The sequence below is a fragment of the Branchiostoma lanceolatum genome, chromosome 14 (genome assembly GCF_035083965.1).
Source record: "Branchiostoma lanceolatum isolate klBraLanc5 chromosome 14, klBraLanc5.hap2, whole genome shotgun sequence".
Classification (NCBI taxonomy): Eukaryota; Metazoa; Chordata; class Leptocardii; order Amphioxiformes; family Branchiostomatidae; genus Branchiostoma; species Branchiostoma lanceolatum.
The window spans coordinates 7,284,993-7,298,145 of record NC_089735.1 but is presented as its reverse complement, the minus strand read 5'-3'; the positions used below and the strand labels follow the sequence as shown (position 1 = coordinate 7,298,145).

The window sequence follows — 13,153 nt, the reverse complement described above, 5'->3', positions numbered from 1 at the left end:
TTTGCATTAGTGCATGGTAATACTAACAGTTTCTCTTAGACTATTAAATGATTGATCATATCTTCATTAAACGGCTATATAGTGTAAGCAATGTATGCTGTCTGAAAGGAACACAGGGAACCTGTGTCGTTACTTGTATCAACACAAGCTTGTATCATCTACCAATGTTAGTAGTAGTCCGCTCTGTTCTGCTGCAGCAGTAGTCTGGACACCCTGCAGCTGCAATCAATCAATCATTCATTACAACTTCAATTAATCAATCAATCAATCAATCAGGTACCAAATGTTAGCTCTTCCAAATGTCATTCCTATTGATGCTTTCTGTTTGTTGCAGCTACTCCATTCCACGGGTGCAGAATGTATCCATGAAGCAGGCGCACCAAGCAGCATTTCAGCCGCCACAAACCAATAAGGAGGACATTCCTCGCATCGAATTCATCCCCACCAAGAACGAAGCTCCCCCTAGTGACTCTGGGCTGACAGTGCGCGTGACTCCTACACAGGGAAGTAAAGCGACAAGGACGGAAAGTGAAACGGAAGGCTTTCAGCAGAAGTTGGAGTCAGTCACCCCTGCGAAGGAGTCACTTCCAAAGCGCAGTGTGGCAAAGCAGATCATGTTCTTCGAGCAGATGTCGAAATCTACAGGATCATCCGGCTCACTGGATGACCCAGACACAGACGTACCCATCTCCCTGATTTAGGGTCTGAGTTCAAATTCTACAGCAAGTTCAGACACTCAAAGCAACTATGATATTATACCATTAGTTTTGGGCATTGAAAATACAAGGAAAGAAAACTTGTACAGTTTGAAATCTGCTGGTATTTGTATTTGTATAGCCAGTATAACCGCCCTGCAGCGTAACACACCAGCTTACATAGAGCTGTTTTCATTAGTATATGTGCTGTTTTCTAATATACTCTGACCAAGACAGACAGTTAAAAACAGAATTATGTATCGCAATACATAGAGGGGTGAAATTCAGCACTGTCAATGGTTACAAGGTGACTGGTAGGTCCACTTTGCTTTACTTGACTGAAGTGATGTACATGTACAGTTTAGGTTTCTTATGTACTGGGCATTGCTGATTCAGAATAAGAAAGAGGATTACTTTTTGGTTAGCAATATGTTCATATTTTCCACACTACCTTACAATTTATTTGACATATTGTTTTCCTGTTTCTTTCTCTTCTTCCATCCCAAACAAATAAGGTCAATGACCTGGACCAGCCGGCTGTCACCATGGTTACTAGAGGTGTACATGTACATGTAGCAGACACCCTGTGGTGTACGATTACATAATGTATCAAGTGGCAGGACAGGGGCTGGTCACTATATATGTGTTTGAGTATGAATTAGCAGTAGTTTGTAAGTATTTTTTCAAAAAGATAGTAGAGGTCTTAAATTTGATATGACTGTGGTATCCAGTAGGTGAAATGATTTAGACAAATTTTAAAGGGTGTGCTGTTAATTGATAGGTACAGTAACATGGTTTTGTATTGTAAACAACTATGATATATATGATGTGCAGCAGACAGATTCATATTTGAATTCAAATCCTTTGAGTTTATTTTGAGAGGAAATAGAGATCACAAAGAGTCAACATATTTCACTGTACCTGACATAGTCAACGGAAAATGTTGGCTAAAATTACTAGGATTTTCATTTTGTACATGCTGATTTAGAATTCATGAAAATTCCTACAAGATGGTCGTAAGGTTCAATTATAGGTGGTAACATATCCAACAAAAAATAATATAAAAATATAGACAGTAACAATACTTTTGGCTTCCAACTGGTGTGCGCAAGCTATGTTTAGTAAAATGTCAACTCTCATAATTCCACCGGGTATCCTAAGACTGCCACGTTATATAAAACACATGAAAAGTGATGATCAGTAATAATCTGCACATGTCAGATATGCAGGTGTCCAAGACATTCTTCTGAGTCCTTGATAACACCATTTTTTATGTGATTGCCTTAGTTAGACTATGCAGTAGAATTAAGAGAGTTGACCGTTGAACATGAAAATGGTGTGCTCTTAATGAGCTTTTGACCATTAATCTATGCAAGAACAATCTATCTTAATACGGATAATTATGGTGTGTTAGATGAACCGTTCATACTGAATGTACTGGTATGTTTGAACAAATAGACTGTACTGTTTTCACCAAAGTTTGATATTATTGACCCACTGCTGTATATGCTGCATTTTGCATAATATTGAATTGTTTTTTTCTAAGAGTAAAAGAGAATTCACAACAAACTGTCTTTTGAGTCCTATCATTGTACTTTGTAGACACTTGGTGTGTATATATTACTTAACATAGAAAAGAATGTGTATATTAAGTAAAGAAAGTTTGGCAATAATGAAAATTCACAAAATAAACACACTATCACAGTATCAGGCTTAGAAAAAGCATACAAAAACTCCACATTCAATACATAACATTAAACATTCTACTAACAATGTACGCAGTGGCCTATATCTACATGTACTCTAAAAAAGTTTTTTTTCTTCCAAGCAAGTCTTTTAAGATCCATTCATCAAATTTTTTCTCAGAACAAAATAATCAAAACTTCATGACCATTGCTGAGGTCACAAGTAATTCAACTGACCAAAATAAATGAAATAGAAGCTACATCGTAAGCCTATTATACAGTATCATGTCAAAATGATAGTAGTATATCGTGTAGAATCAGTTAAAATAGCTTCACATCCAGGCATGATAAAGTTAACCACCAGTATAGATACATGTAGCTACTATACACTTGTCAAGTTAATACAACTGTACACATTTGCTTGTCCTCATGTTTGACTTAATACTTTGAGCTGTCCGGCAACAAGGAAAGTAATTCTCCTAAAATGAAGCAATTTGGCCCATTAAACCAACTGGCCATGATTGTGCCAGTATATGGATGTCATAAATAATCATTACATAAGGACTAAGTAGTTATCAAATTGTACATATTCAGAGAAATTCACAGATGAACGCGTAAATGTTACACGTAAAATAGCGGTGATAACATCTCAAGATTGAAGTTCCACTAAAATATTCAGATTACCTTTTTACACCTTTAAAATCCAAGAAAGTCCCCAGACTAGAGCTGTGTACCAGAGCTATGGATTAAGGTACAGTACACTGTTCAAGTCCAAAATACCTGAACAATTGGTAGAGGACTGGTGATAAAGTTATGACCTGTTTTGTCTTCCACTCCATTTTGTAATGCTCTTAAATGTTTGATTCAGAAACAAAGAACGCTGGCGTGCCAGTACTGGACCTGGACCTCATTGCATCCAGGGTGTGATTCAAGCGGTGAAAACGGCCACTTTGCAAGGGAGTGCCCAACTCAGAAGGAGGTTGAAGTGGTAAGGGATGTTACAAATGTAGAGAGGAGAAGCATATAGCAAGAAAGTAAGAGAAAGTGATATCGATCCAGCTTAGTTAACTGAAGAGCTACATGTATTCTTCCACTGGTTGTGACAGAGAAGACATGCATGCATACATGTACATGCATGTACAGTTTTTAATTTAAAGATAGTACTGGGGAAATTCCCCTTTCGACAAGCACTATGAACAGTAGACCACAGCTCAACATCCTGTCCTAAGGACTGCAACCCTTTCCGGTAACGTACATGTCAGGGAGTCGAACTTACGGCTTCTAGTTCCAGAGGAAGGGCTGCTAACCACTGGACTTGCGCTAGAGACCATCCCAAAACCCGACCTGTGGACCCCTCCCGTCCCGCCCACAGTCACGTACGTCACCCCCCGAGGGAGAAGAAACCATCGCTACAGGAATCAACTTTGACGAGTATATACGATGAGAACAAGACCAACGTGTCACAGGAAAAACTCACCGACATTCTGCATGTCACCTAATCCAATGGAGTCAAGTTTGACAATTACTCTGCATGAGATTTCTGTGGAGGTTATACGATTGGATGACAAGGCATATATTCATATCATTAACTTATTAAACAAGCTCTTTTGCCGAAGCCTAGCTCTATAAGACCTTCTGAGCCTACATCTGTGTCAAAATACAAGGGAGCTAGCTTCACATCACGTCTTGTTGCAATTTTCAATTAAGTAAAGTCATGTATGAAATGAAATCTTCTTCCGTATTATTGTTATCTATTTGTGTCTTTTTTATTCCATGTTGGGCTCCCTTGGAAATCATTCACACAACTGAAGGGACAACCCAACTGTCTCCAAGATGAATAGATAAATAAAGATGTGACGTTCGACCTATTACGACACGTCACACTTACATGTATGTACATGTATACCACATGCAACTATATTTCTGTGTACATATGGCTTCTTTTTATTGATAACCTAGTTAACAATTTGTGACAACAAACTCAAAAGACTGGACCGCCCCATCCCGCTGCAGAAGTACAGCATCCCGATTATCCAGAACGGGCGAGACTTGATGGCTTAGTGCGCACAGACTGGCTCAGCAAAACCTGCTGCCTTCCTGCTGCCAGTACTAGCAGGAATGATGAAGGAAGGGCTAGCTGGCAGCCAGTTCACCAGCATACAAGAACCCCAGGCCTACAATGCCCCCCTCCCCTTTCTGACAGAAGGAGAGATACCAGTCTGACTACATTGTATAAAAATTCAAATGATGTCATTAACATTCCCGCTGATCATTTCCTCAAACTTGCCCATCAAGAAACCAGAGCTGAGGAAGTCACAAATTCAAATATCTTTTAATTCCTTTAAACAAAGAATGCTTTAGATTTTTTAAAAATGAGAGGGTAATTGTTTAGAGGGTGAAAAGACGAAGAAGAAGGCCATCTGTGTGGCACACACAAGTGAGTTAGCCATCCATATCTTCTCGAAGGCTTGCAAGTTCTCCTACAGCACCATGCTGAGACCCTGCATCACGTACAGAGGGGTGAGCACTCACCGACATTCTGGGTGTGCAGGGTCAGAATCAATAATTTTTTTTATATAAAAAAAAATACACAGAAAAAGTAGAATATGTGTCACTGAGTAACCAAATTATTGCAGTAAAGTAACATTTTTAGATTCATACAAAACCTCACTTGTCCAGGCATACATGTATGCCCCACAACAAGGAAGGCCACAGGAAGAAAAAGTACACTCCTTTGAGCAACTTGAAGACACCTTTGATAGTTTGCCAAAGAAAAGTGACCTTATTGTCATGGGAGACCTGAATTGCCATGTCGGCAGTGATGGAGTAGGAGGAGTGATTGGTAAGTTGGGAGTAGGAGAAAGAAGTCTCAGGAAAGCTCATCAACTATTGGCTCAGAAATAACCTTGCCGTGATGAATGCATCCTTAGATCACGAAGAAAGCCTTCCAAGTTGTGAAGAAAATGGCTTATGAGAGAAAAGTATGGAGAGCATTTATGGCGAGGATGACAACTTACAGGCCGTTGCCCTAAAGGAGTGACGGTCAGTCAGGTCGAGAAATTCAGGTACAGGTCCGGACTTGTACCTTGAAACCTGTGTACCAATGTAACTAAAAATTTGTTTAGGTACACAGCTCTACGCCCAAATCTACAGTAGGTCTTAATATGAGTATAAAATTAGAAGTTGTTGAACTTTTGTTGATATTTCATTACTGGTTCCACTAGATAGAGCAAAAATGCAATCACAGGCATCTGTTAAAACCTTTCTCTGAATATGTCTCACAATAACAAAGATTGATGTGTTTGCAGTGCAACAAAAGGTAACACGTTTGTCTTGACCATTCTGGCAATGCTTTTTTTTTCTTTCAGTTGTTATTCGTTTCATGGTAGAAGTTTTGACTGTTATTGTCTCTTCACCACAACTTCATAAATATCAGTAGCATCCCCGGCCTCAACCTGAACTCCAAACTCCACCTTGACTGCTGGTGATCCTGGCAACTCCATACAAATACTGCTGCCAGTTTTCAACTGGACTGGCATCTCTGCATCAACCGTTTGCCCATCAACAGAGATAATCTTATTCTTCTTCAGTTTCCTCAGTTGAAAACCTAGTCCTGTCCTGGTAGTGAGGACTTCAATCTGCATGTGTTCACGTGAGACACGCTGGTCATCTATTTGAACATCTGCCTTCTCATTTCTAGCAGCTATGAGAAAAGGCTGGTTGGCTCTTTTTGTGATAGTGGTATTGGGACATTGTAGGTTCAAACCTGAGTGATTACTATGAACCACTAGGGTTAGTCTTGTTGATATGTCCACTGTTTCTGCCACAGAAGAATCTTCGGGATCAACTTTGGAGAGCGTTTCCTGTCCTTTATCAGACAGTGCAACATTTTTGGACTTGTTTGACTCCTTGGCATCTAGTGTATCCCTATCATCATGTTCTACTGGACAAGGTAGCGGTAAGTCTCCACTCCCTTGAACATCAGTCATTGCACTCTTCTTACACTCCTCATTCTGTGTATCAGTGCACATGACTGGCTGGTTGCCTGATTCCCCCTCTTTCGTTTCCTGAATGGGACTCCCCTCTTGTGGTGAAACTGACTGGCTGCTTTCCTGTATGGCTGTCGCTTCTCCTTTCCCGGAGTCTGTCCTGTTTGGCAGGCCCTGTTGTGGAGTGTCTGACCCCTGACCCCCCATGTTCACAACAACATTACTTCCCACAACAAAAAACTGGGTGGGAGACCCATTGCCAAAAGAGGACTCTAAGGACATCTGTTTGAACAGCTCATGTACTGTAGTTAAATCTACTGATGCCTGCTTATCTACTGATTTTGAGCGTGATGTACACTGACCATGTGGACATTCTGCAGGACGACCCTGTGGGAGGGGGGGCTGAATATGCTTACCACACAGGTGTTCATTTTGGTCAGGACTGCTGTTTGTGCAACAAACAGGGATATTTTGGTCCTTGGAATTTGAAGAGGGCTGCTGTCTCTCGCTATGTATACCTATACCCGTTAATCTGTCGTTGTCATTTGCCAGAGCCTGTCCAACTTGATAACAGAACTGAACCTCATACAGCTTATGATCATCTCCTGGTGTTATTTCTACTGTAAGTTGTAAGTTGAGGGAATCTATTCTAATAACTGAACCAGAAGTCAAAGGTGTTTCAGCTCCCTTACACAGTACCATGTTGTTGACAGAAATCCCTTTGCCCCCAACGTTCTGTATAGTGAAAGAAAAGTTGGAGGAATTCAGGTTTACTGTGGGTGTGATGTGCAGCAGGTCTCTGGACGCTTGAGGGTGGTTGAGTCTCAGATCACACGTCTCACGGCGGCCGATCGTGACGTGTTCGCGACTGTCCTTCTTGATTCTGCCTCTTGGCAGGAACTTGAGAAGTTTCTCTGAGTCGGAGGAGTCACAGGTGATGTGGAAGAGGAGATGGGTGGGCGAGTCCACTGTGTCATCTGTGCAAAATATAATTCATATATCATCTGAGAAGAACAAAATGTTGACAACAGATGCTACATATGTAGGTTTGCAGACAAGGATATCAACAATTTACAGGTTGTATGTCGATTGTAGAGCAAAATAAAAACAGATGCAAAGATGTCACTTCAAAGGAAGTCCACGTCAGAGCTCATAAAAGTTCCTTCCTGTATCATTTAAGGCAATGTCTTTTTCACCTACTAGTAGTGAATCTCTTCCCACTATAATGTAATATTATGGTGTGACTCCTAATGCTCATCTTTGACTACTAAAGAAAAGAGAAATAGTAGCGCTGATATAACCGTAAACTTGGTGTTTTCTTTTCCTTGAACTACCTTATCAACTCAAGGAGAGAAAAAGCTTTAAGGAAAAAAGAGATGCACATTTTAATCTAACATGGAGCAAATAACGTCAAATAAAAAGTCTGTATAGAACTGCCTGAGCTTACCTGTTACAGTTGGCTGGGCTTCATTGTCCACTGTCTCAGCTTCTGAGTTGACTGTACCAGAAGCTACCTCACCTGAAACAACATCATAACAATAATTACATACCAATAATGCTTCTTAGGTTGTGAGTTTCCATTAAAATGTAGGCCGCACAATGTTGATTTTATAGATGAAAAATGCTTCCGGACTCCCAAACTTGATCATCATCGGCCTCCTTCCGTCTGAACAGACGATGGCACGCGCCCTCTCCTGGAACAGGTTCTCCGGTGGCTATGCAGTCCGATCCGCGAGTGGCAGTCCCTGCTGCAGCCCTCACAGATAAACGTTGTAGTATGCTGAACTGTTTGTGTCTTTTGTTTTTATCTCTTTTCCTTTTGTAGTCTGTCACGATCCTCATCGGCCCTTCTCGCCCCCGTTTTAACAGTGGATCTCCACAAGGTGCGGTTTAGGGCGATGCTCTCCCAGGACTCAATGTCAATGTATGCTGCCCTGAAGTCCCTCTTACAGGCGTCCTTGTATCGCAGATGAGGGCGGCCCTTCTTCCGGGTTCCACACTCAAGTTGACCATACAGTAGGTCCTTTGGTATGCGGTCATGGTCCATGCGGCGCACATGGCCTAGCCATCTCAGGCAACGCTCACTGAGAATTGCGTACATACTCCTGGATCTTGACCTCCTGAGGACTTCGGAGTTTGTGACCCTGTCCATCCAGGTAATGCCCAGGATCCTTCGTAGGCACCTCATGTGGAAAGCGTTGAGTTTGGCTTCTTGTGCTGCGTAAGTTGTCCAGGTCTCGCTTCCATACAGAAGAGTGCCAAGGACACAAGCCTCGTACACCCTGAGCTTTGTTTGCACGGACAGATTTTTGTTTTCCCAGACTCTGAGTTTGAGTTTGGACATTACAGAAGCTGCTCTGCCGATTCTGGTGTTGATTTCTGTGTCAAGGGACAGGTTGTGGGTTACTGTCGATCAGCGTTCCCGCCAGCCCAGGTTAAGAGTGCGTCCACCAAAATATAATATGTGGGGGGGGGGAGCGGCGAAGGCGCGACCCGACCGCCGAAGGCGGTCGCAATTTAGGGGGGTCCGGGGGGATTCTCCCCCGGGAAATTTTGGATCTTCAAGCCTTCAGAAACGCAATCTCCCGCATTTTGAGAGACAAATCATGCGATTGAGAGTGGTTGTCAGTGGTCCCTTTTACCGCCGCCATTGTCATTATCGGTGGCAGTGCTAACGAGAACGACCCAAAAATGTGCTTTTCAAAACGCAGGAAATCGGTAGATTATGTTGTCACCCGTTGTTGTTTACTTCTAACACATTGTTTTACTTCTATATTCGTGTTTTGAGGTACGTGGATACCGACCAAGTTTGATAATGAGCATGGAAAATACTATTTAAGTCTTTGATTAGTTTGATAAAACCGGCTATCAGTTTTCATTTTATGTTCGATCGTTTGTTCTCGACCGGAGAGTTCGTTTTTATGTCACTAACACCGGTAGTTCTCGTGAACGTTACTAACAGGAAAAGGTAAGTAAACATGAGCTTACAAGTAATTTTCACAAGCAGGCCGTAGTTTATTAAAAAACATAACGTTCGTAACGTTACCGAGTACGAAACTAGTTGATTATCGGACGATATGCGATAAGTATAGAATCCATTTGTCGGTCAAAGAAGCATAAATTACCGTTACAAAAGTGAACATGACATCCAGGCTGGTTCAATGTTGGGTCGATCCTAGAAAATCAATGATCATCCAGTGGCAAAATCGTAGCTGCAAGGCAAACAGTCCTACAGGCGACAGCCATGGAAAAGAAAGTTGTGTCTCTACAGAAAAGCCGTGCGTGCTTCGGCTCCCAGTGACGACTCTCCATGCTTTCTTCATCCTGTACGTACCATTCTTTTTTTCCTAGATGTACGTAAAACTATGCTCATACTCGTGCAGTCATACTGCGAACCAGAGATCAGGTCTTTGCGTCAACTTTCCAATAGCAAATTGAACGAAATCGCGACACAACTTTTGACAAGATGGCTGCACTGAGGTGTGTTCACCGCATCCAACCGTAAAAGAGGGAAATCACGATCACATTGTAAGTTGATAAACACAATGACATTTCTCTATATAAAATCGAAGGATTACAAGAAGTTGGGTGTGATTTTAGTGAATTGTATTAGTTTCCGGGACATACATAATTTTTTTCATGTATCGATGTGCTTGCCGTGTGCTTTGTTACGTTGTGATGCTGTCATCCTTCAGGCGTTTCATGATCATGTTTGGCGCGAACCTTTCGCCTGAGCTCGTCCCAGTTCATGATCAAGATATAAACGGCTTGTAAAATACTAATAGAGCCGCAAATATCTGTATGACTGTCATTAAAAAAGTACAATGAGGGCAACAACACGATATTTAGAGGCGCTCCTTGTTCGAGTGAATATTGTGTACTGCCCCCGCGGCCGTAGGACCGTCGGCACTTCGCTGAACTTCGGATCTTAGAGCTTACGGGGGCGTGTCTCACCGGGGCCAGGGCCGCCCGGCGTGAGTTTGATGTTTTTAAGGCGTGCGGTGCTCCGCCCCTGGCCCTGGACTGCTAACAATGCGTAACAGAGAGCCCTGGGAGTACATCGTAGGCTTCTTTCTCACTAAATGAGCGGTTGTTCTAAGATTCTAGTTCCACTTGTGACAGAAATTAGCCTCCCTTCAAAATTTTGTTTGGACGCACTCAGCCCAGCAGAGTGCGTCTTTTCCAAAAAAAGTGCGTCCAAAGACGCACTGAGGTATGCCTGGCGGGAACACTGCTGTCGATCCAAGGTAGGTAAACTTGTCGACTACAACAAGCCTGGAGCCGTTGACTGTTATGAGAGGGGGGCGTGGTGCATTTTGAGCCATAACCACAGTTTTCTTTATACTGATGGTTAATGAGAACTCATGGCATGCACTTCAAAAGCAATCCAGGAGGCGCTGAAGGCCTTGATACATATTAGGAATAAAATCATAACACCATAATCATTTTTCATATCCGACATTCATGATAATTTTACAGACAGTTACCTAGTTTTAATAAGGCTTCAAACCAACATCCCAATCTGCAACATTGTGCCATTTTCAAGGGGTTGTGAACATTGTCCCGTATTGTTGAACCATTTATTGAAAGTGCACGTCTTGAAGAGATTTCTCTCTTTCAGGGAAGGGAGGGAGGGAAAAAAAGACCTGGGTACCATCCTTGTTAGCTTATGCTTGCTCCACAAGAAATCAAAACCGGAAATTCCGCAGCAGTACCTAGGGAAGCTGTCAGGGGGCTCAAAATCTACTCCTTTTCAGTCTTTGTCACATCCTACTATCACAACAAATATGAAACCAATCCGGCCAGCCGTTCCTAAGTTATCTTGTTTACCAACAGACAGACAGACAGACACACAGACACAAACGCTGCCTAACATAAAACCTCCATGACAATGTTCATAGGGGCAAGAAGGGGCTCGATGGTACCTACATGCAGGATGGTGGCCAGGCTAGAGAAAACACGTCAAGGTCAAAGTGAATGCAGACATCATGATGGTGTCTCTCACCTTCCCCGTCCACAGTGTGGCTGTCCGTGTCTACAGTTTCAGGTACGTCCTGCTGGCATAGAGATGACAACATCTTGAACTTGGACAGTTGATGATGTTCACCTTGAAGCACTGCCAGTGATGAGGCTAATATAAAATATAACAATTCAGGCAGCACCATTAGACACAGAAAAACAAAATCAAAAATCAAATACTCTCACCTCTCAAATAAATGTACCATTACGTTCATTTTCACATATTTTGTAGATTATACCCTTAAGTCAAACATATTAAAATCTTGTACCTTGCTTGTGCACCCTACTATAAATTTTAAAGCTTCCAAGCTTCTCACTTTGGGGTTCTAACCATGTAAATTCCTATAGGCTGTACTGTGGTCTGTGACCTAAAAACTGTCAGGTTTGATGGATTGTCCTAGGACCTCTAACCCCCTTTCCAGACTCTAATTCCCTTCGGGAGGAAGGAGAAATTTCAGACTTCAAACCTCACCTCGTGGTGAAGGGAAATCTTCATCAAACTTCACTTCTTCTTCTTTTCTTCTTGAAATGTTGGGTTCGGGGTCTGTCTGACACCATGTTAATACCCTTGGTCTTGAGTAGAAATCAGGCGGACACTTGAACTGCGTTCTTTTACAGCCGAAGAGCTAGTAGAGGGTGACATGGCGGGGTGCTCTGTGCTAGCCTTGAGTCCAAAGAGGGGGTCTATACTTCTGGCCTTAGTTTTATGCCTAAGCTACTTAATATGCAAATGGCCTAAACTACTACAGAGATTTAGAGGGGTGCTGCTAGCTAAGTTACTGATGATACAACACTTGCTACAAAATGTTGTCAATGATGCAAACTGAAATTTATATTCCTGACCAATTTTGGAATTATTGCAGTCTGAATAGTACAGAGTATCCCTTAGCAAACTATCAGTAATGAAATACAGCTGTCAGTAACTTCAATCATAGCTTTGTCTTATTTAGCAATTCTTTTTTCATATGCGCTTTAGTTTTATGCTAGTTTTGAAGAAAAAATACTTCTACGTATTTTTGTCTTGTATCTTGTGTATGCCTTACATGTATTTTATATGTATCTTATATTTTAGTCGTAAATGTCTCGTGAAAGTTTGTATTGAACTTGGTATACTGTTCAGTTACCAGGGCTACCCCTTTGTAAAAATAGCCTTCGGCTAGTTAGGTATCCCTGGCTGTACTGTTTTCTACAGCCAAATAAATCAATCAAATCAAATCAAATTGTCGCCCTCAAGGACCAATAGGGTTCATGATCAGAAGAGTAGGATGGTGTGGGAGGGGGGTAAGAATTAAGGTTAGGGTCAGTGCTGTGACGGTGGCATTTACCGCCTCTTCGGCTTTCTGGAAATGTGGTTACAGCTCCCTTAAATGAGGTGGAAAAGGAGGGGGTGATAAAGATAATCTTTTACCATCCTGGTTTCGAAGTGAACATGATTTTTGTCTCGGCTACCGCTCTCGCTCGATCTGCTAAACATATTTGGACAAAACACATTCTAGAGCAAACGCAGACTTTTCCACGATCAGCACTGCGAGTGCTGAAAGAGGAGAGCGTGGCTTTCGCAGTTTTGCCGATAGCAACTGTGGTAGCTGTAGACCATAACGTAAAGATTTACCTGTCAAAACCCAGCAGTTCCCCTTTGTTCAGCCTATCTCCACGCCTGCAAAGATGGATCCTGAAAATAAATTCCCAGTTTCCCCCAGTGTTGACGTCACGCTGTCGTCGGGGAAGCCCCAAAACTTTTCCTGGCCGGCGATTGGCTAGAGAT

General features: G+C 42.1%; 2 protein-coding genes across 2 annotated transcripts in view; one reads left to right on the top strand and one right to left on the bottom strand.

Annotated features, from left to right (window-relative positions):
- LOC136448696 (cadherin-87A-like) overlaps positions 1-2,268 on the top strand; it is a 47,884-nt gene extending 45,616 nt beyond the window's left edge. The window contains exon 57 of the mRNA XM_066448336.1: positions 335-2,268. Within this exon, the coding sequence (XP_066304433.1) occupies positions 335-701 (367 nt within the window). The 3' untranslated portion in view covers positions 702-2,268. The remainder of the gene's footprint in view (positions 1-334) is intronic.
- On the bottom strand, positions 1,538-13,132 carry LOC136448335 (uncharacterized). Its single transcript, XM_066447738.1, has 4 exons — positions 13,001-13,132; positions 11,375-11,500; positions 7,817-7,888; positions 1,538-7,346 (listed from the first exon to the last, which is right to left on the bottom strand). The coding sequence occupies exons 2-4, from the start codon at positions 11,445-11,447 to the stop codon at positions 5,782-5,784; spliced, it is 1,710 nt and encodes a 569-aa protein (XP_066303835.1). The 5' UTR covers positions 11,448-11,500; positions 13,001-13,132; the 3' UTR covers positions 1,538-5,781.
- Positions 13,133-13,153: the final 21 nt, after the last annotated feature.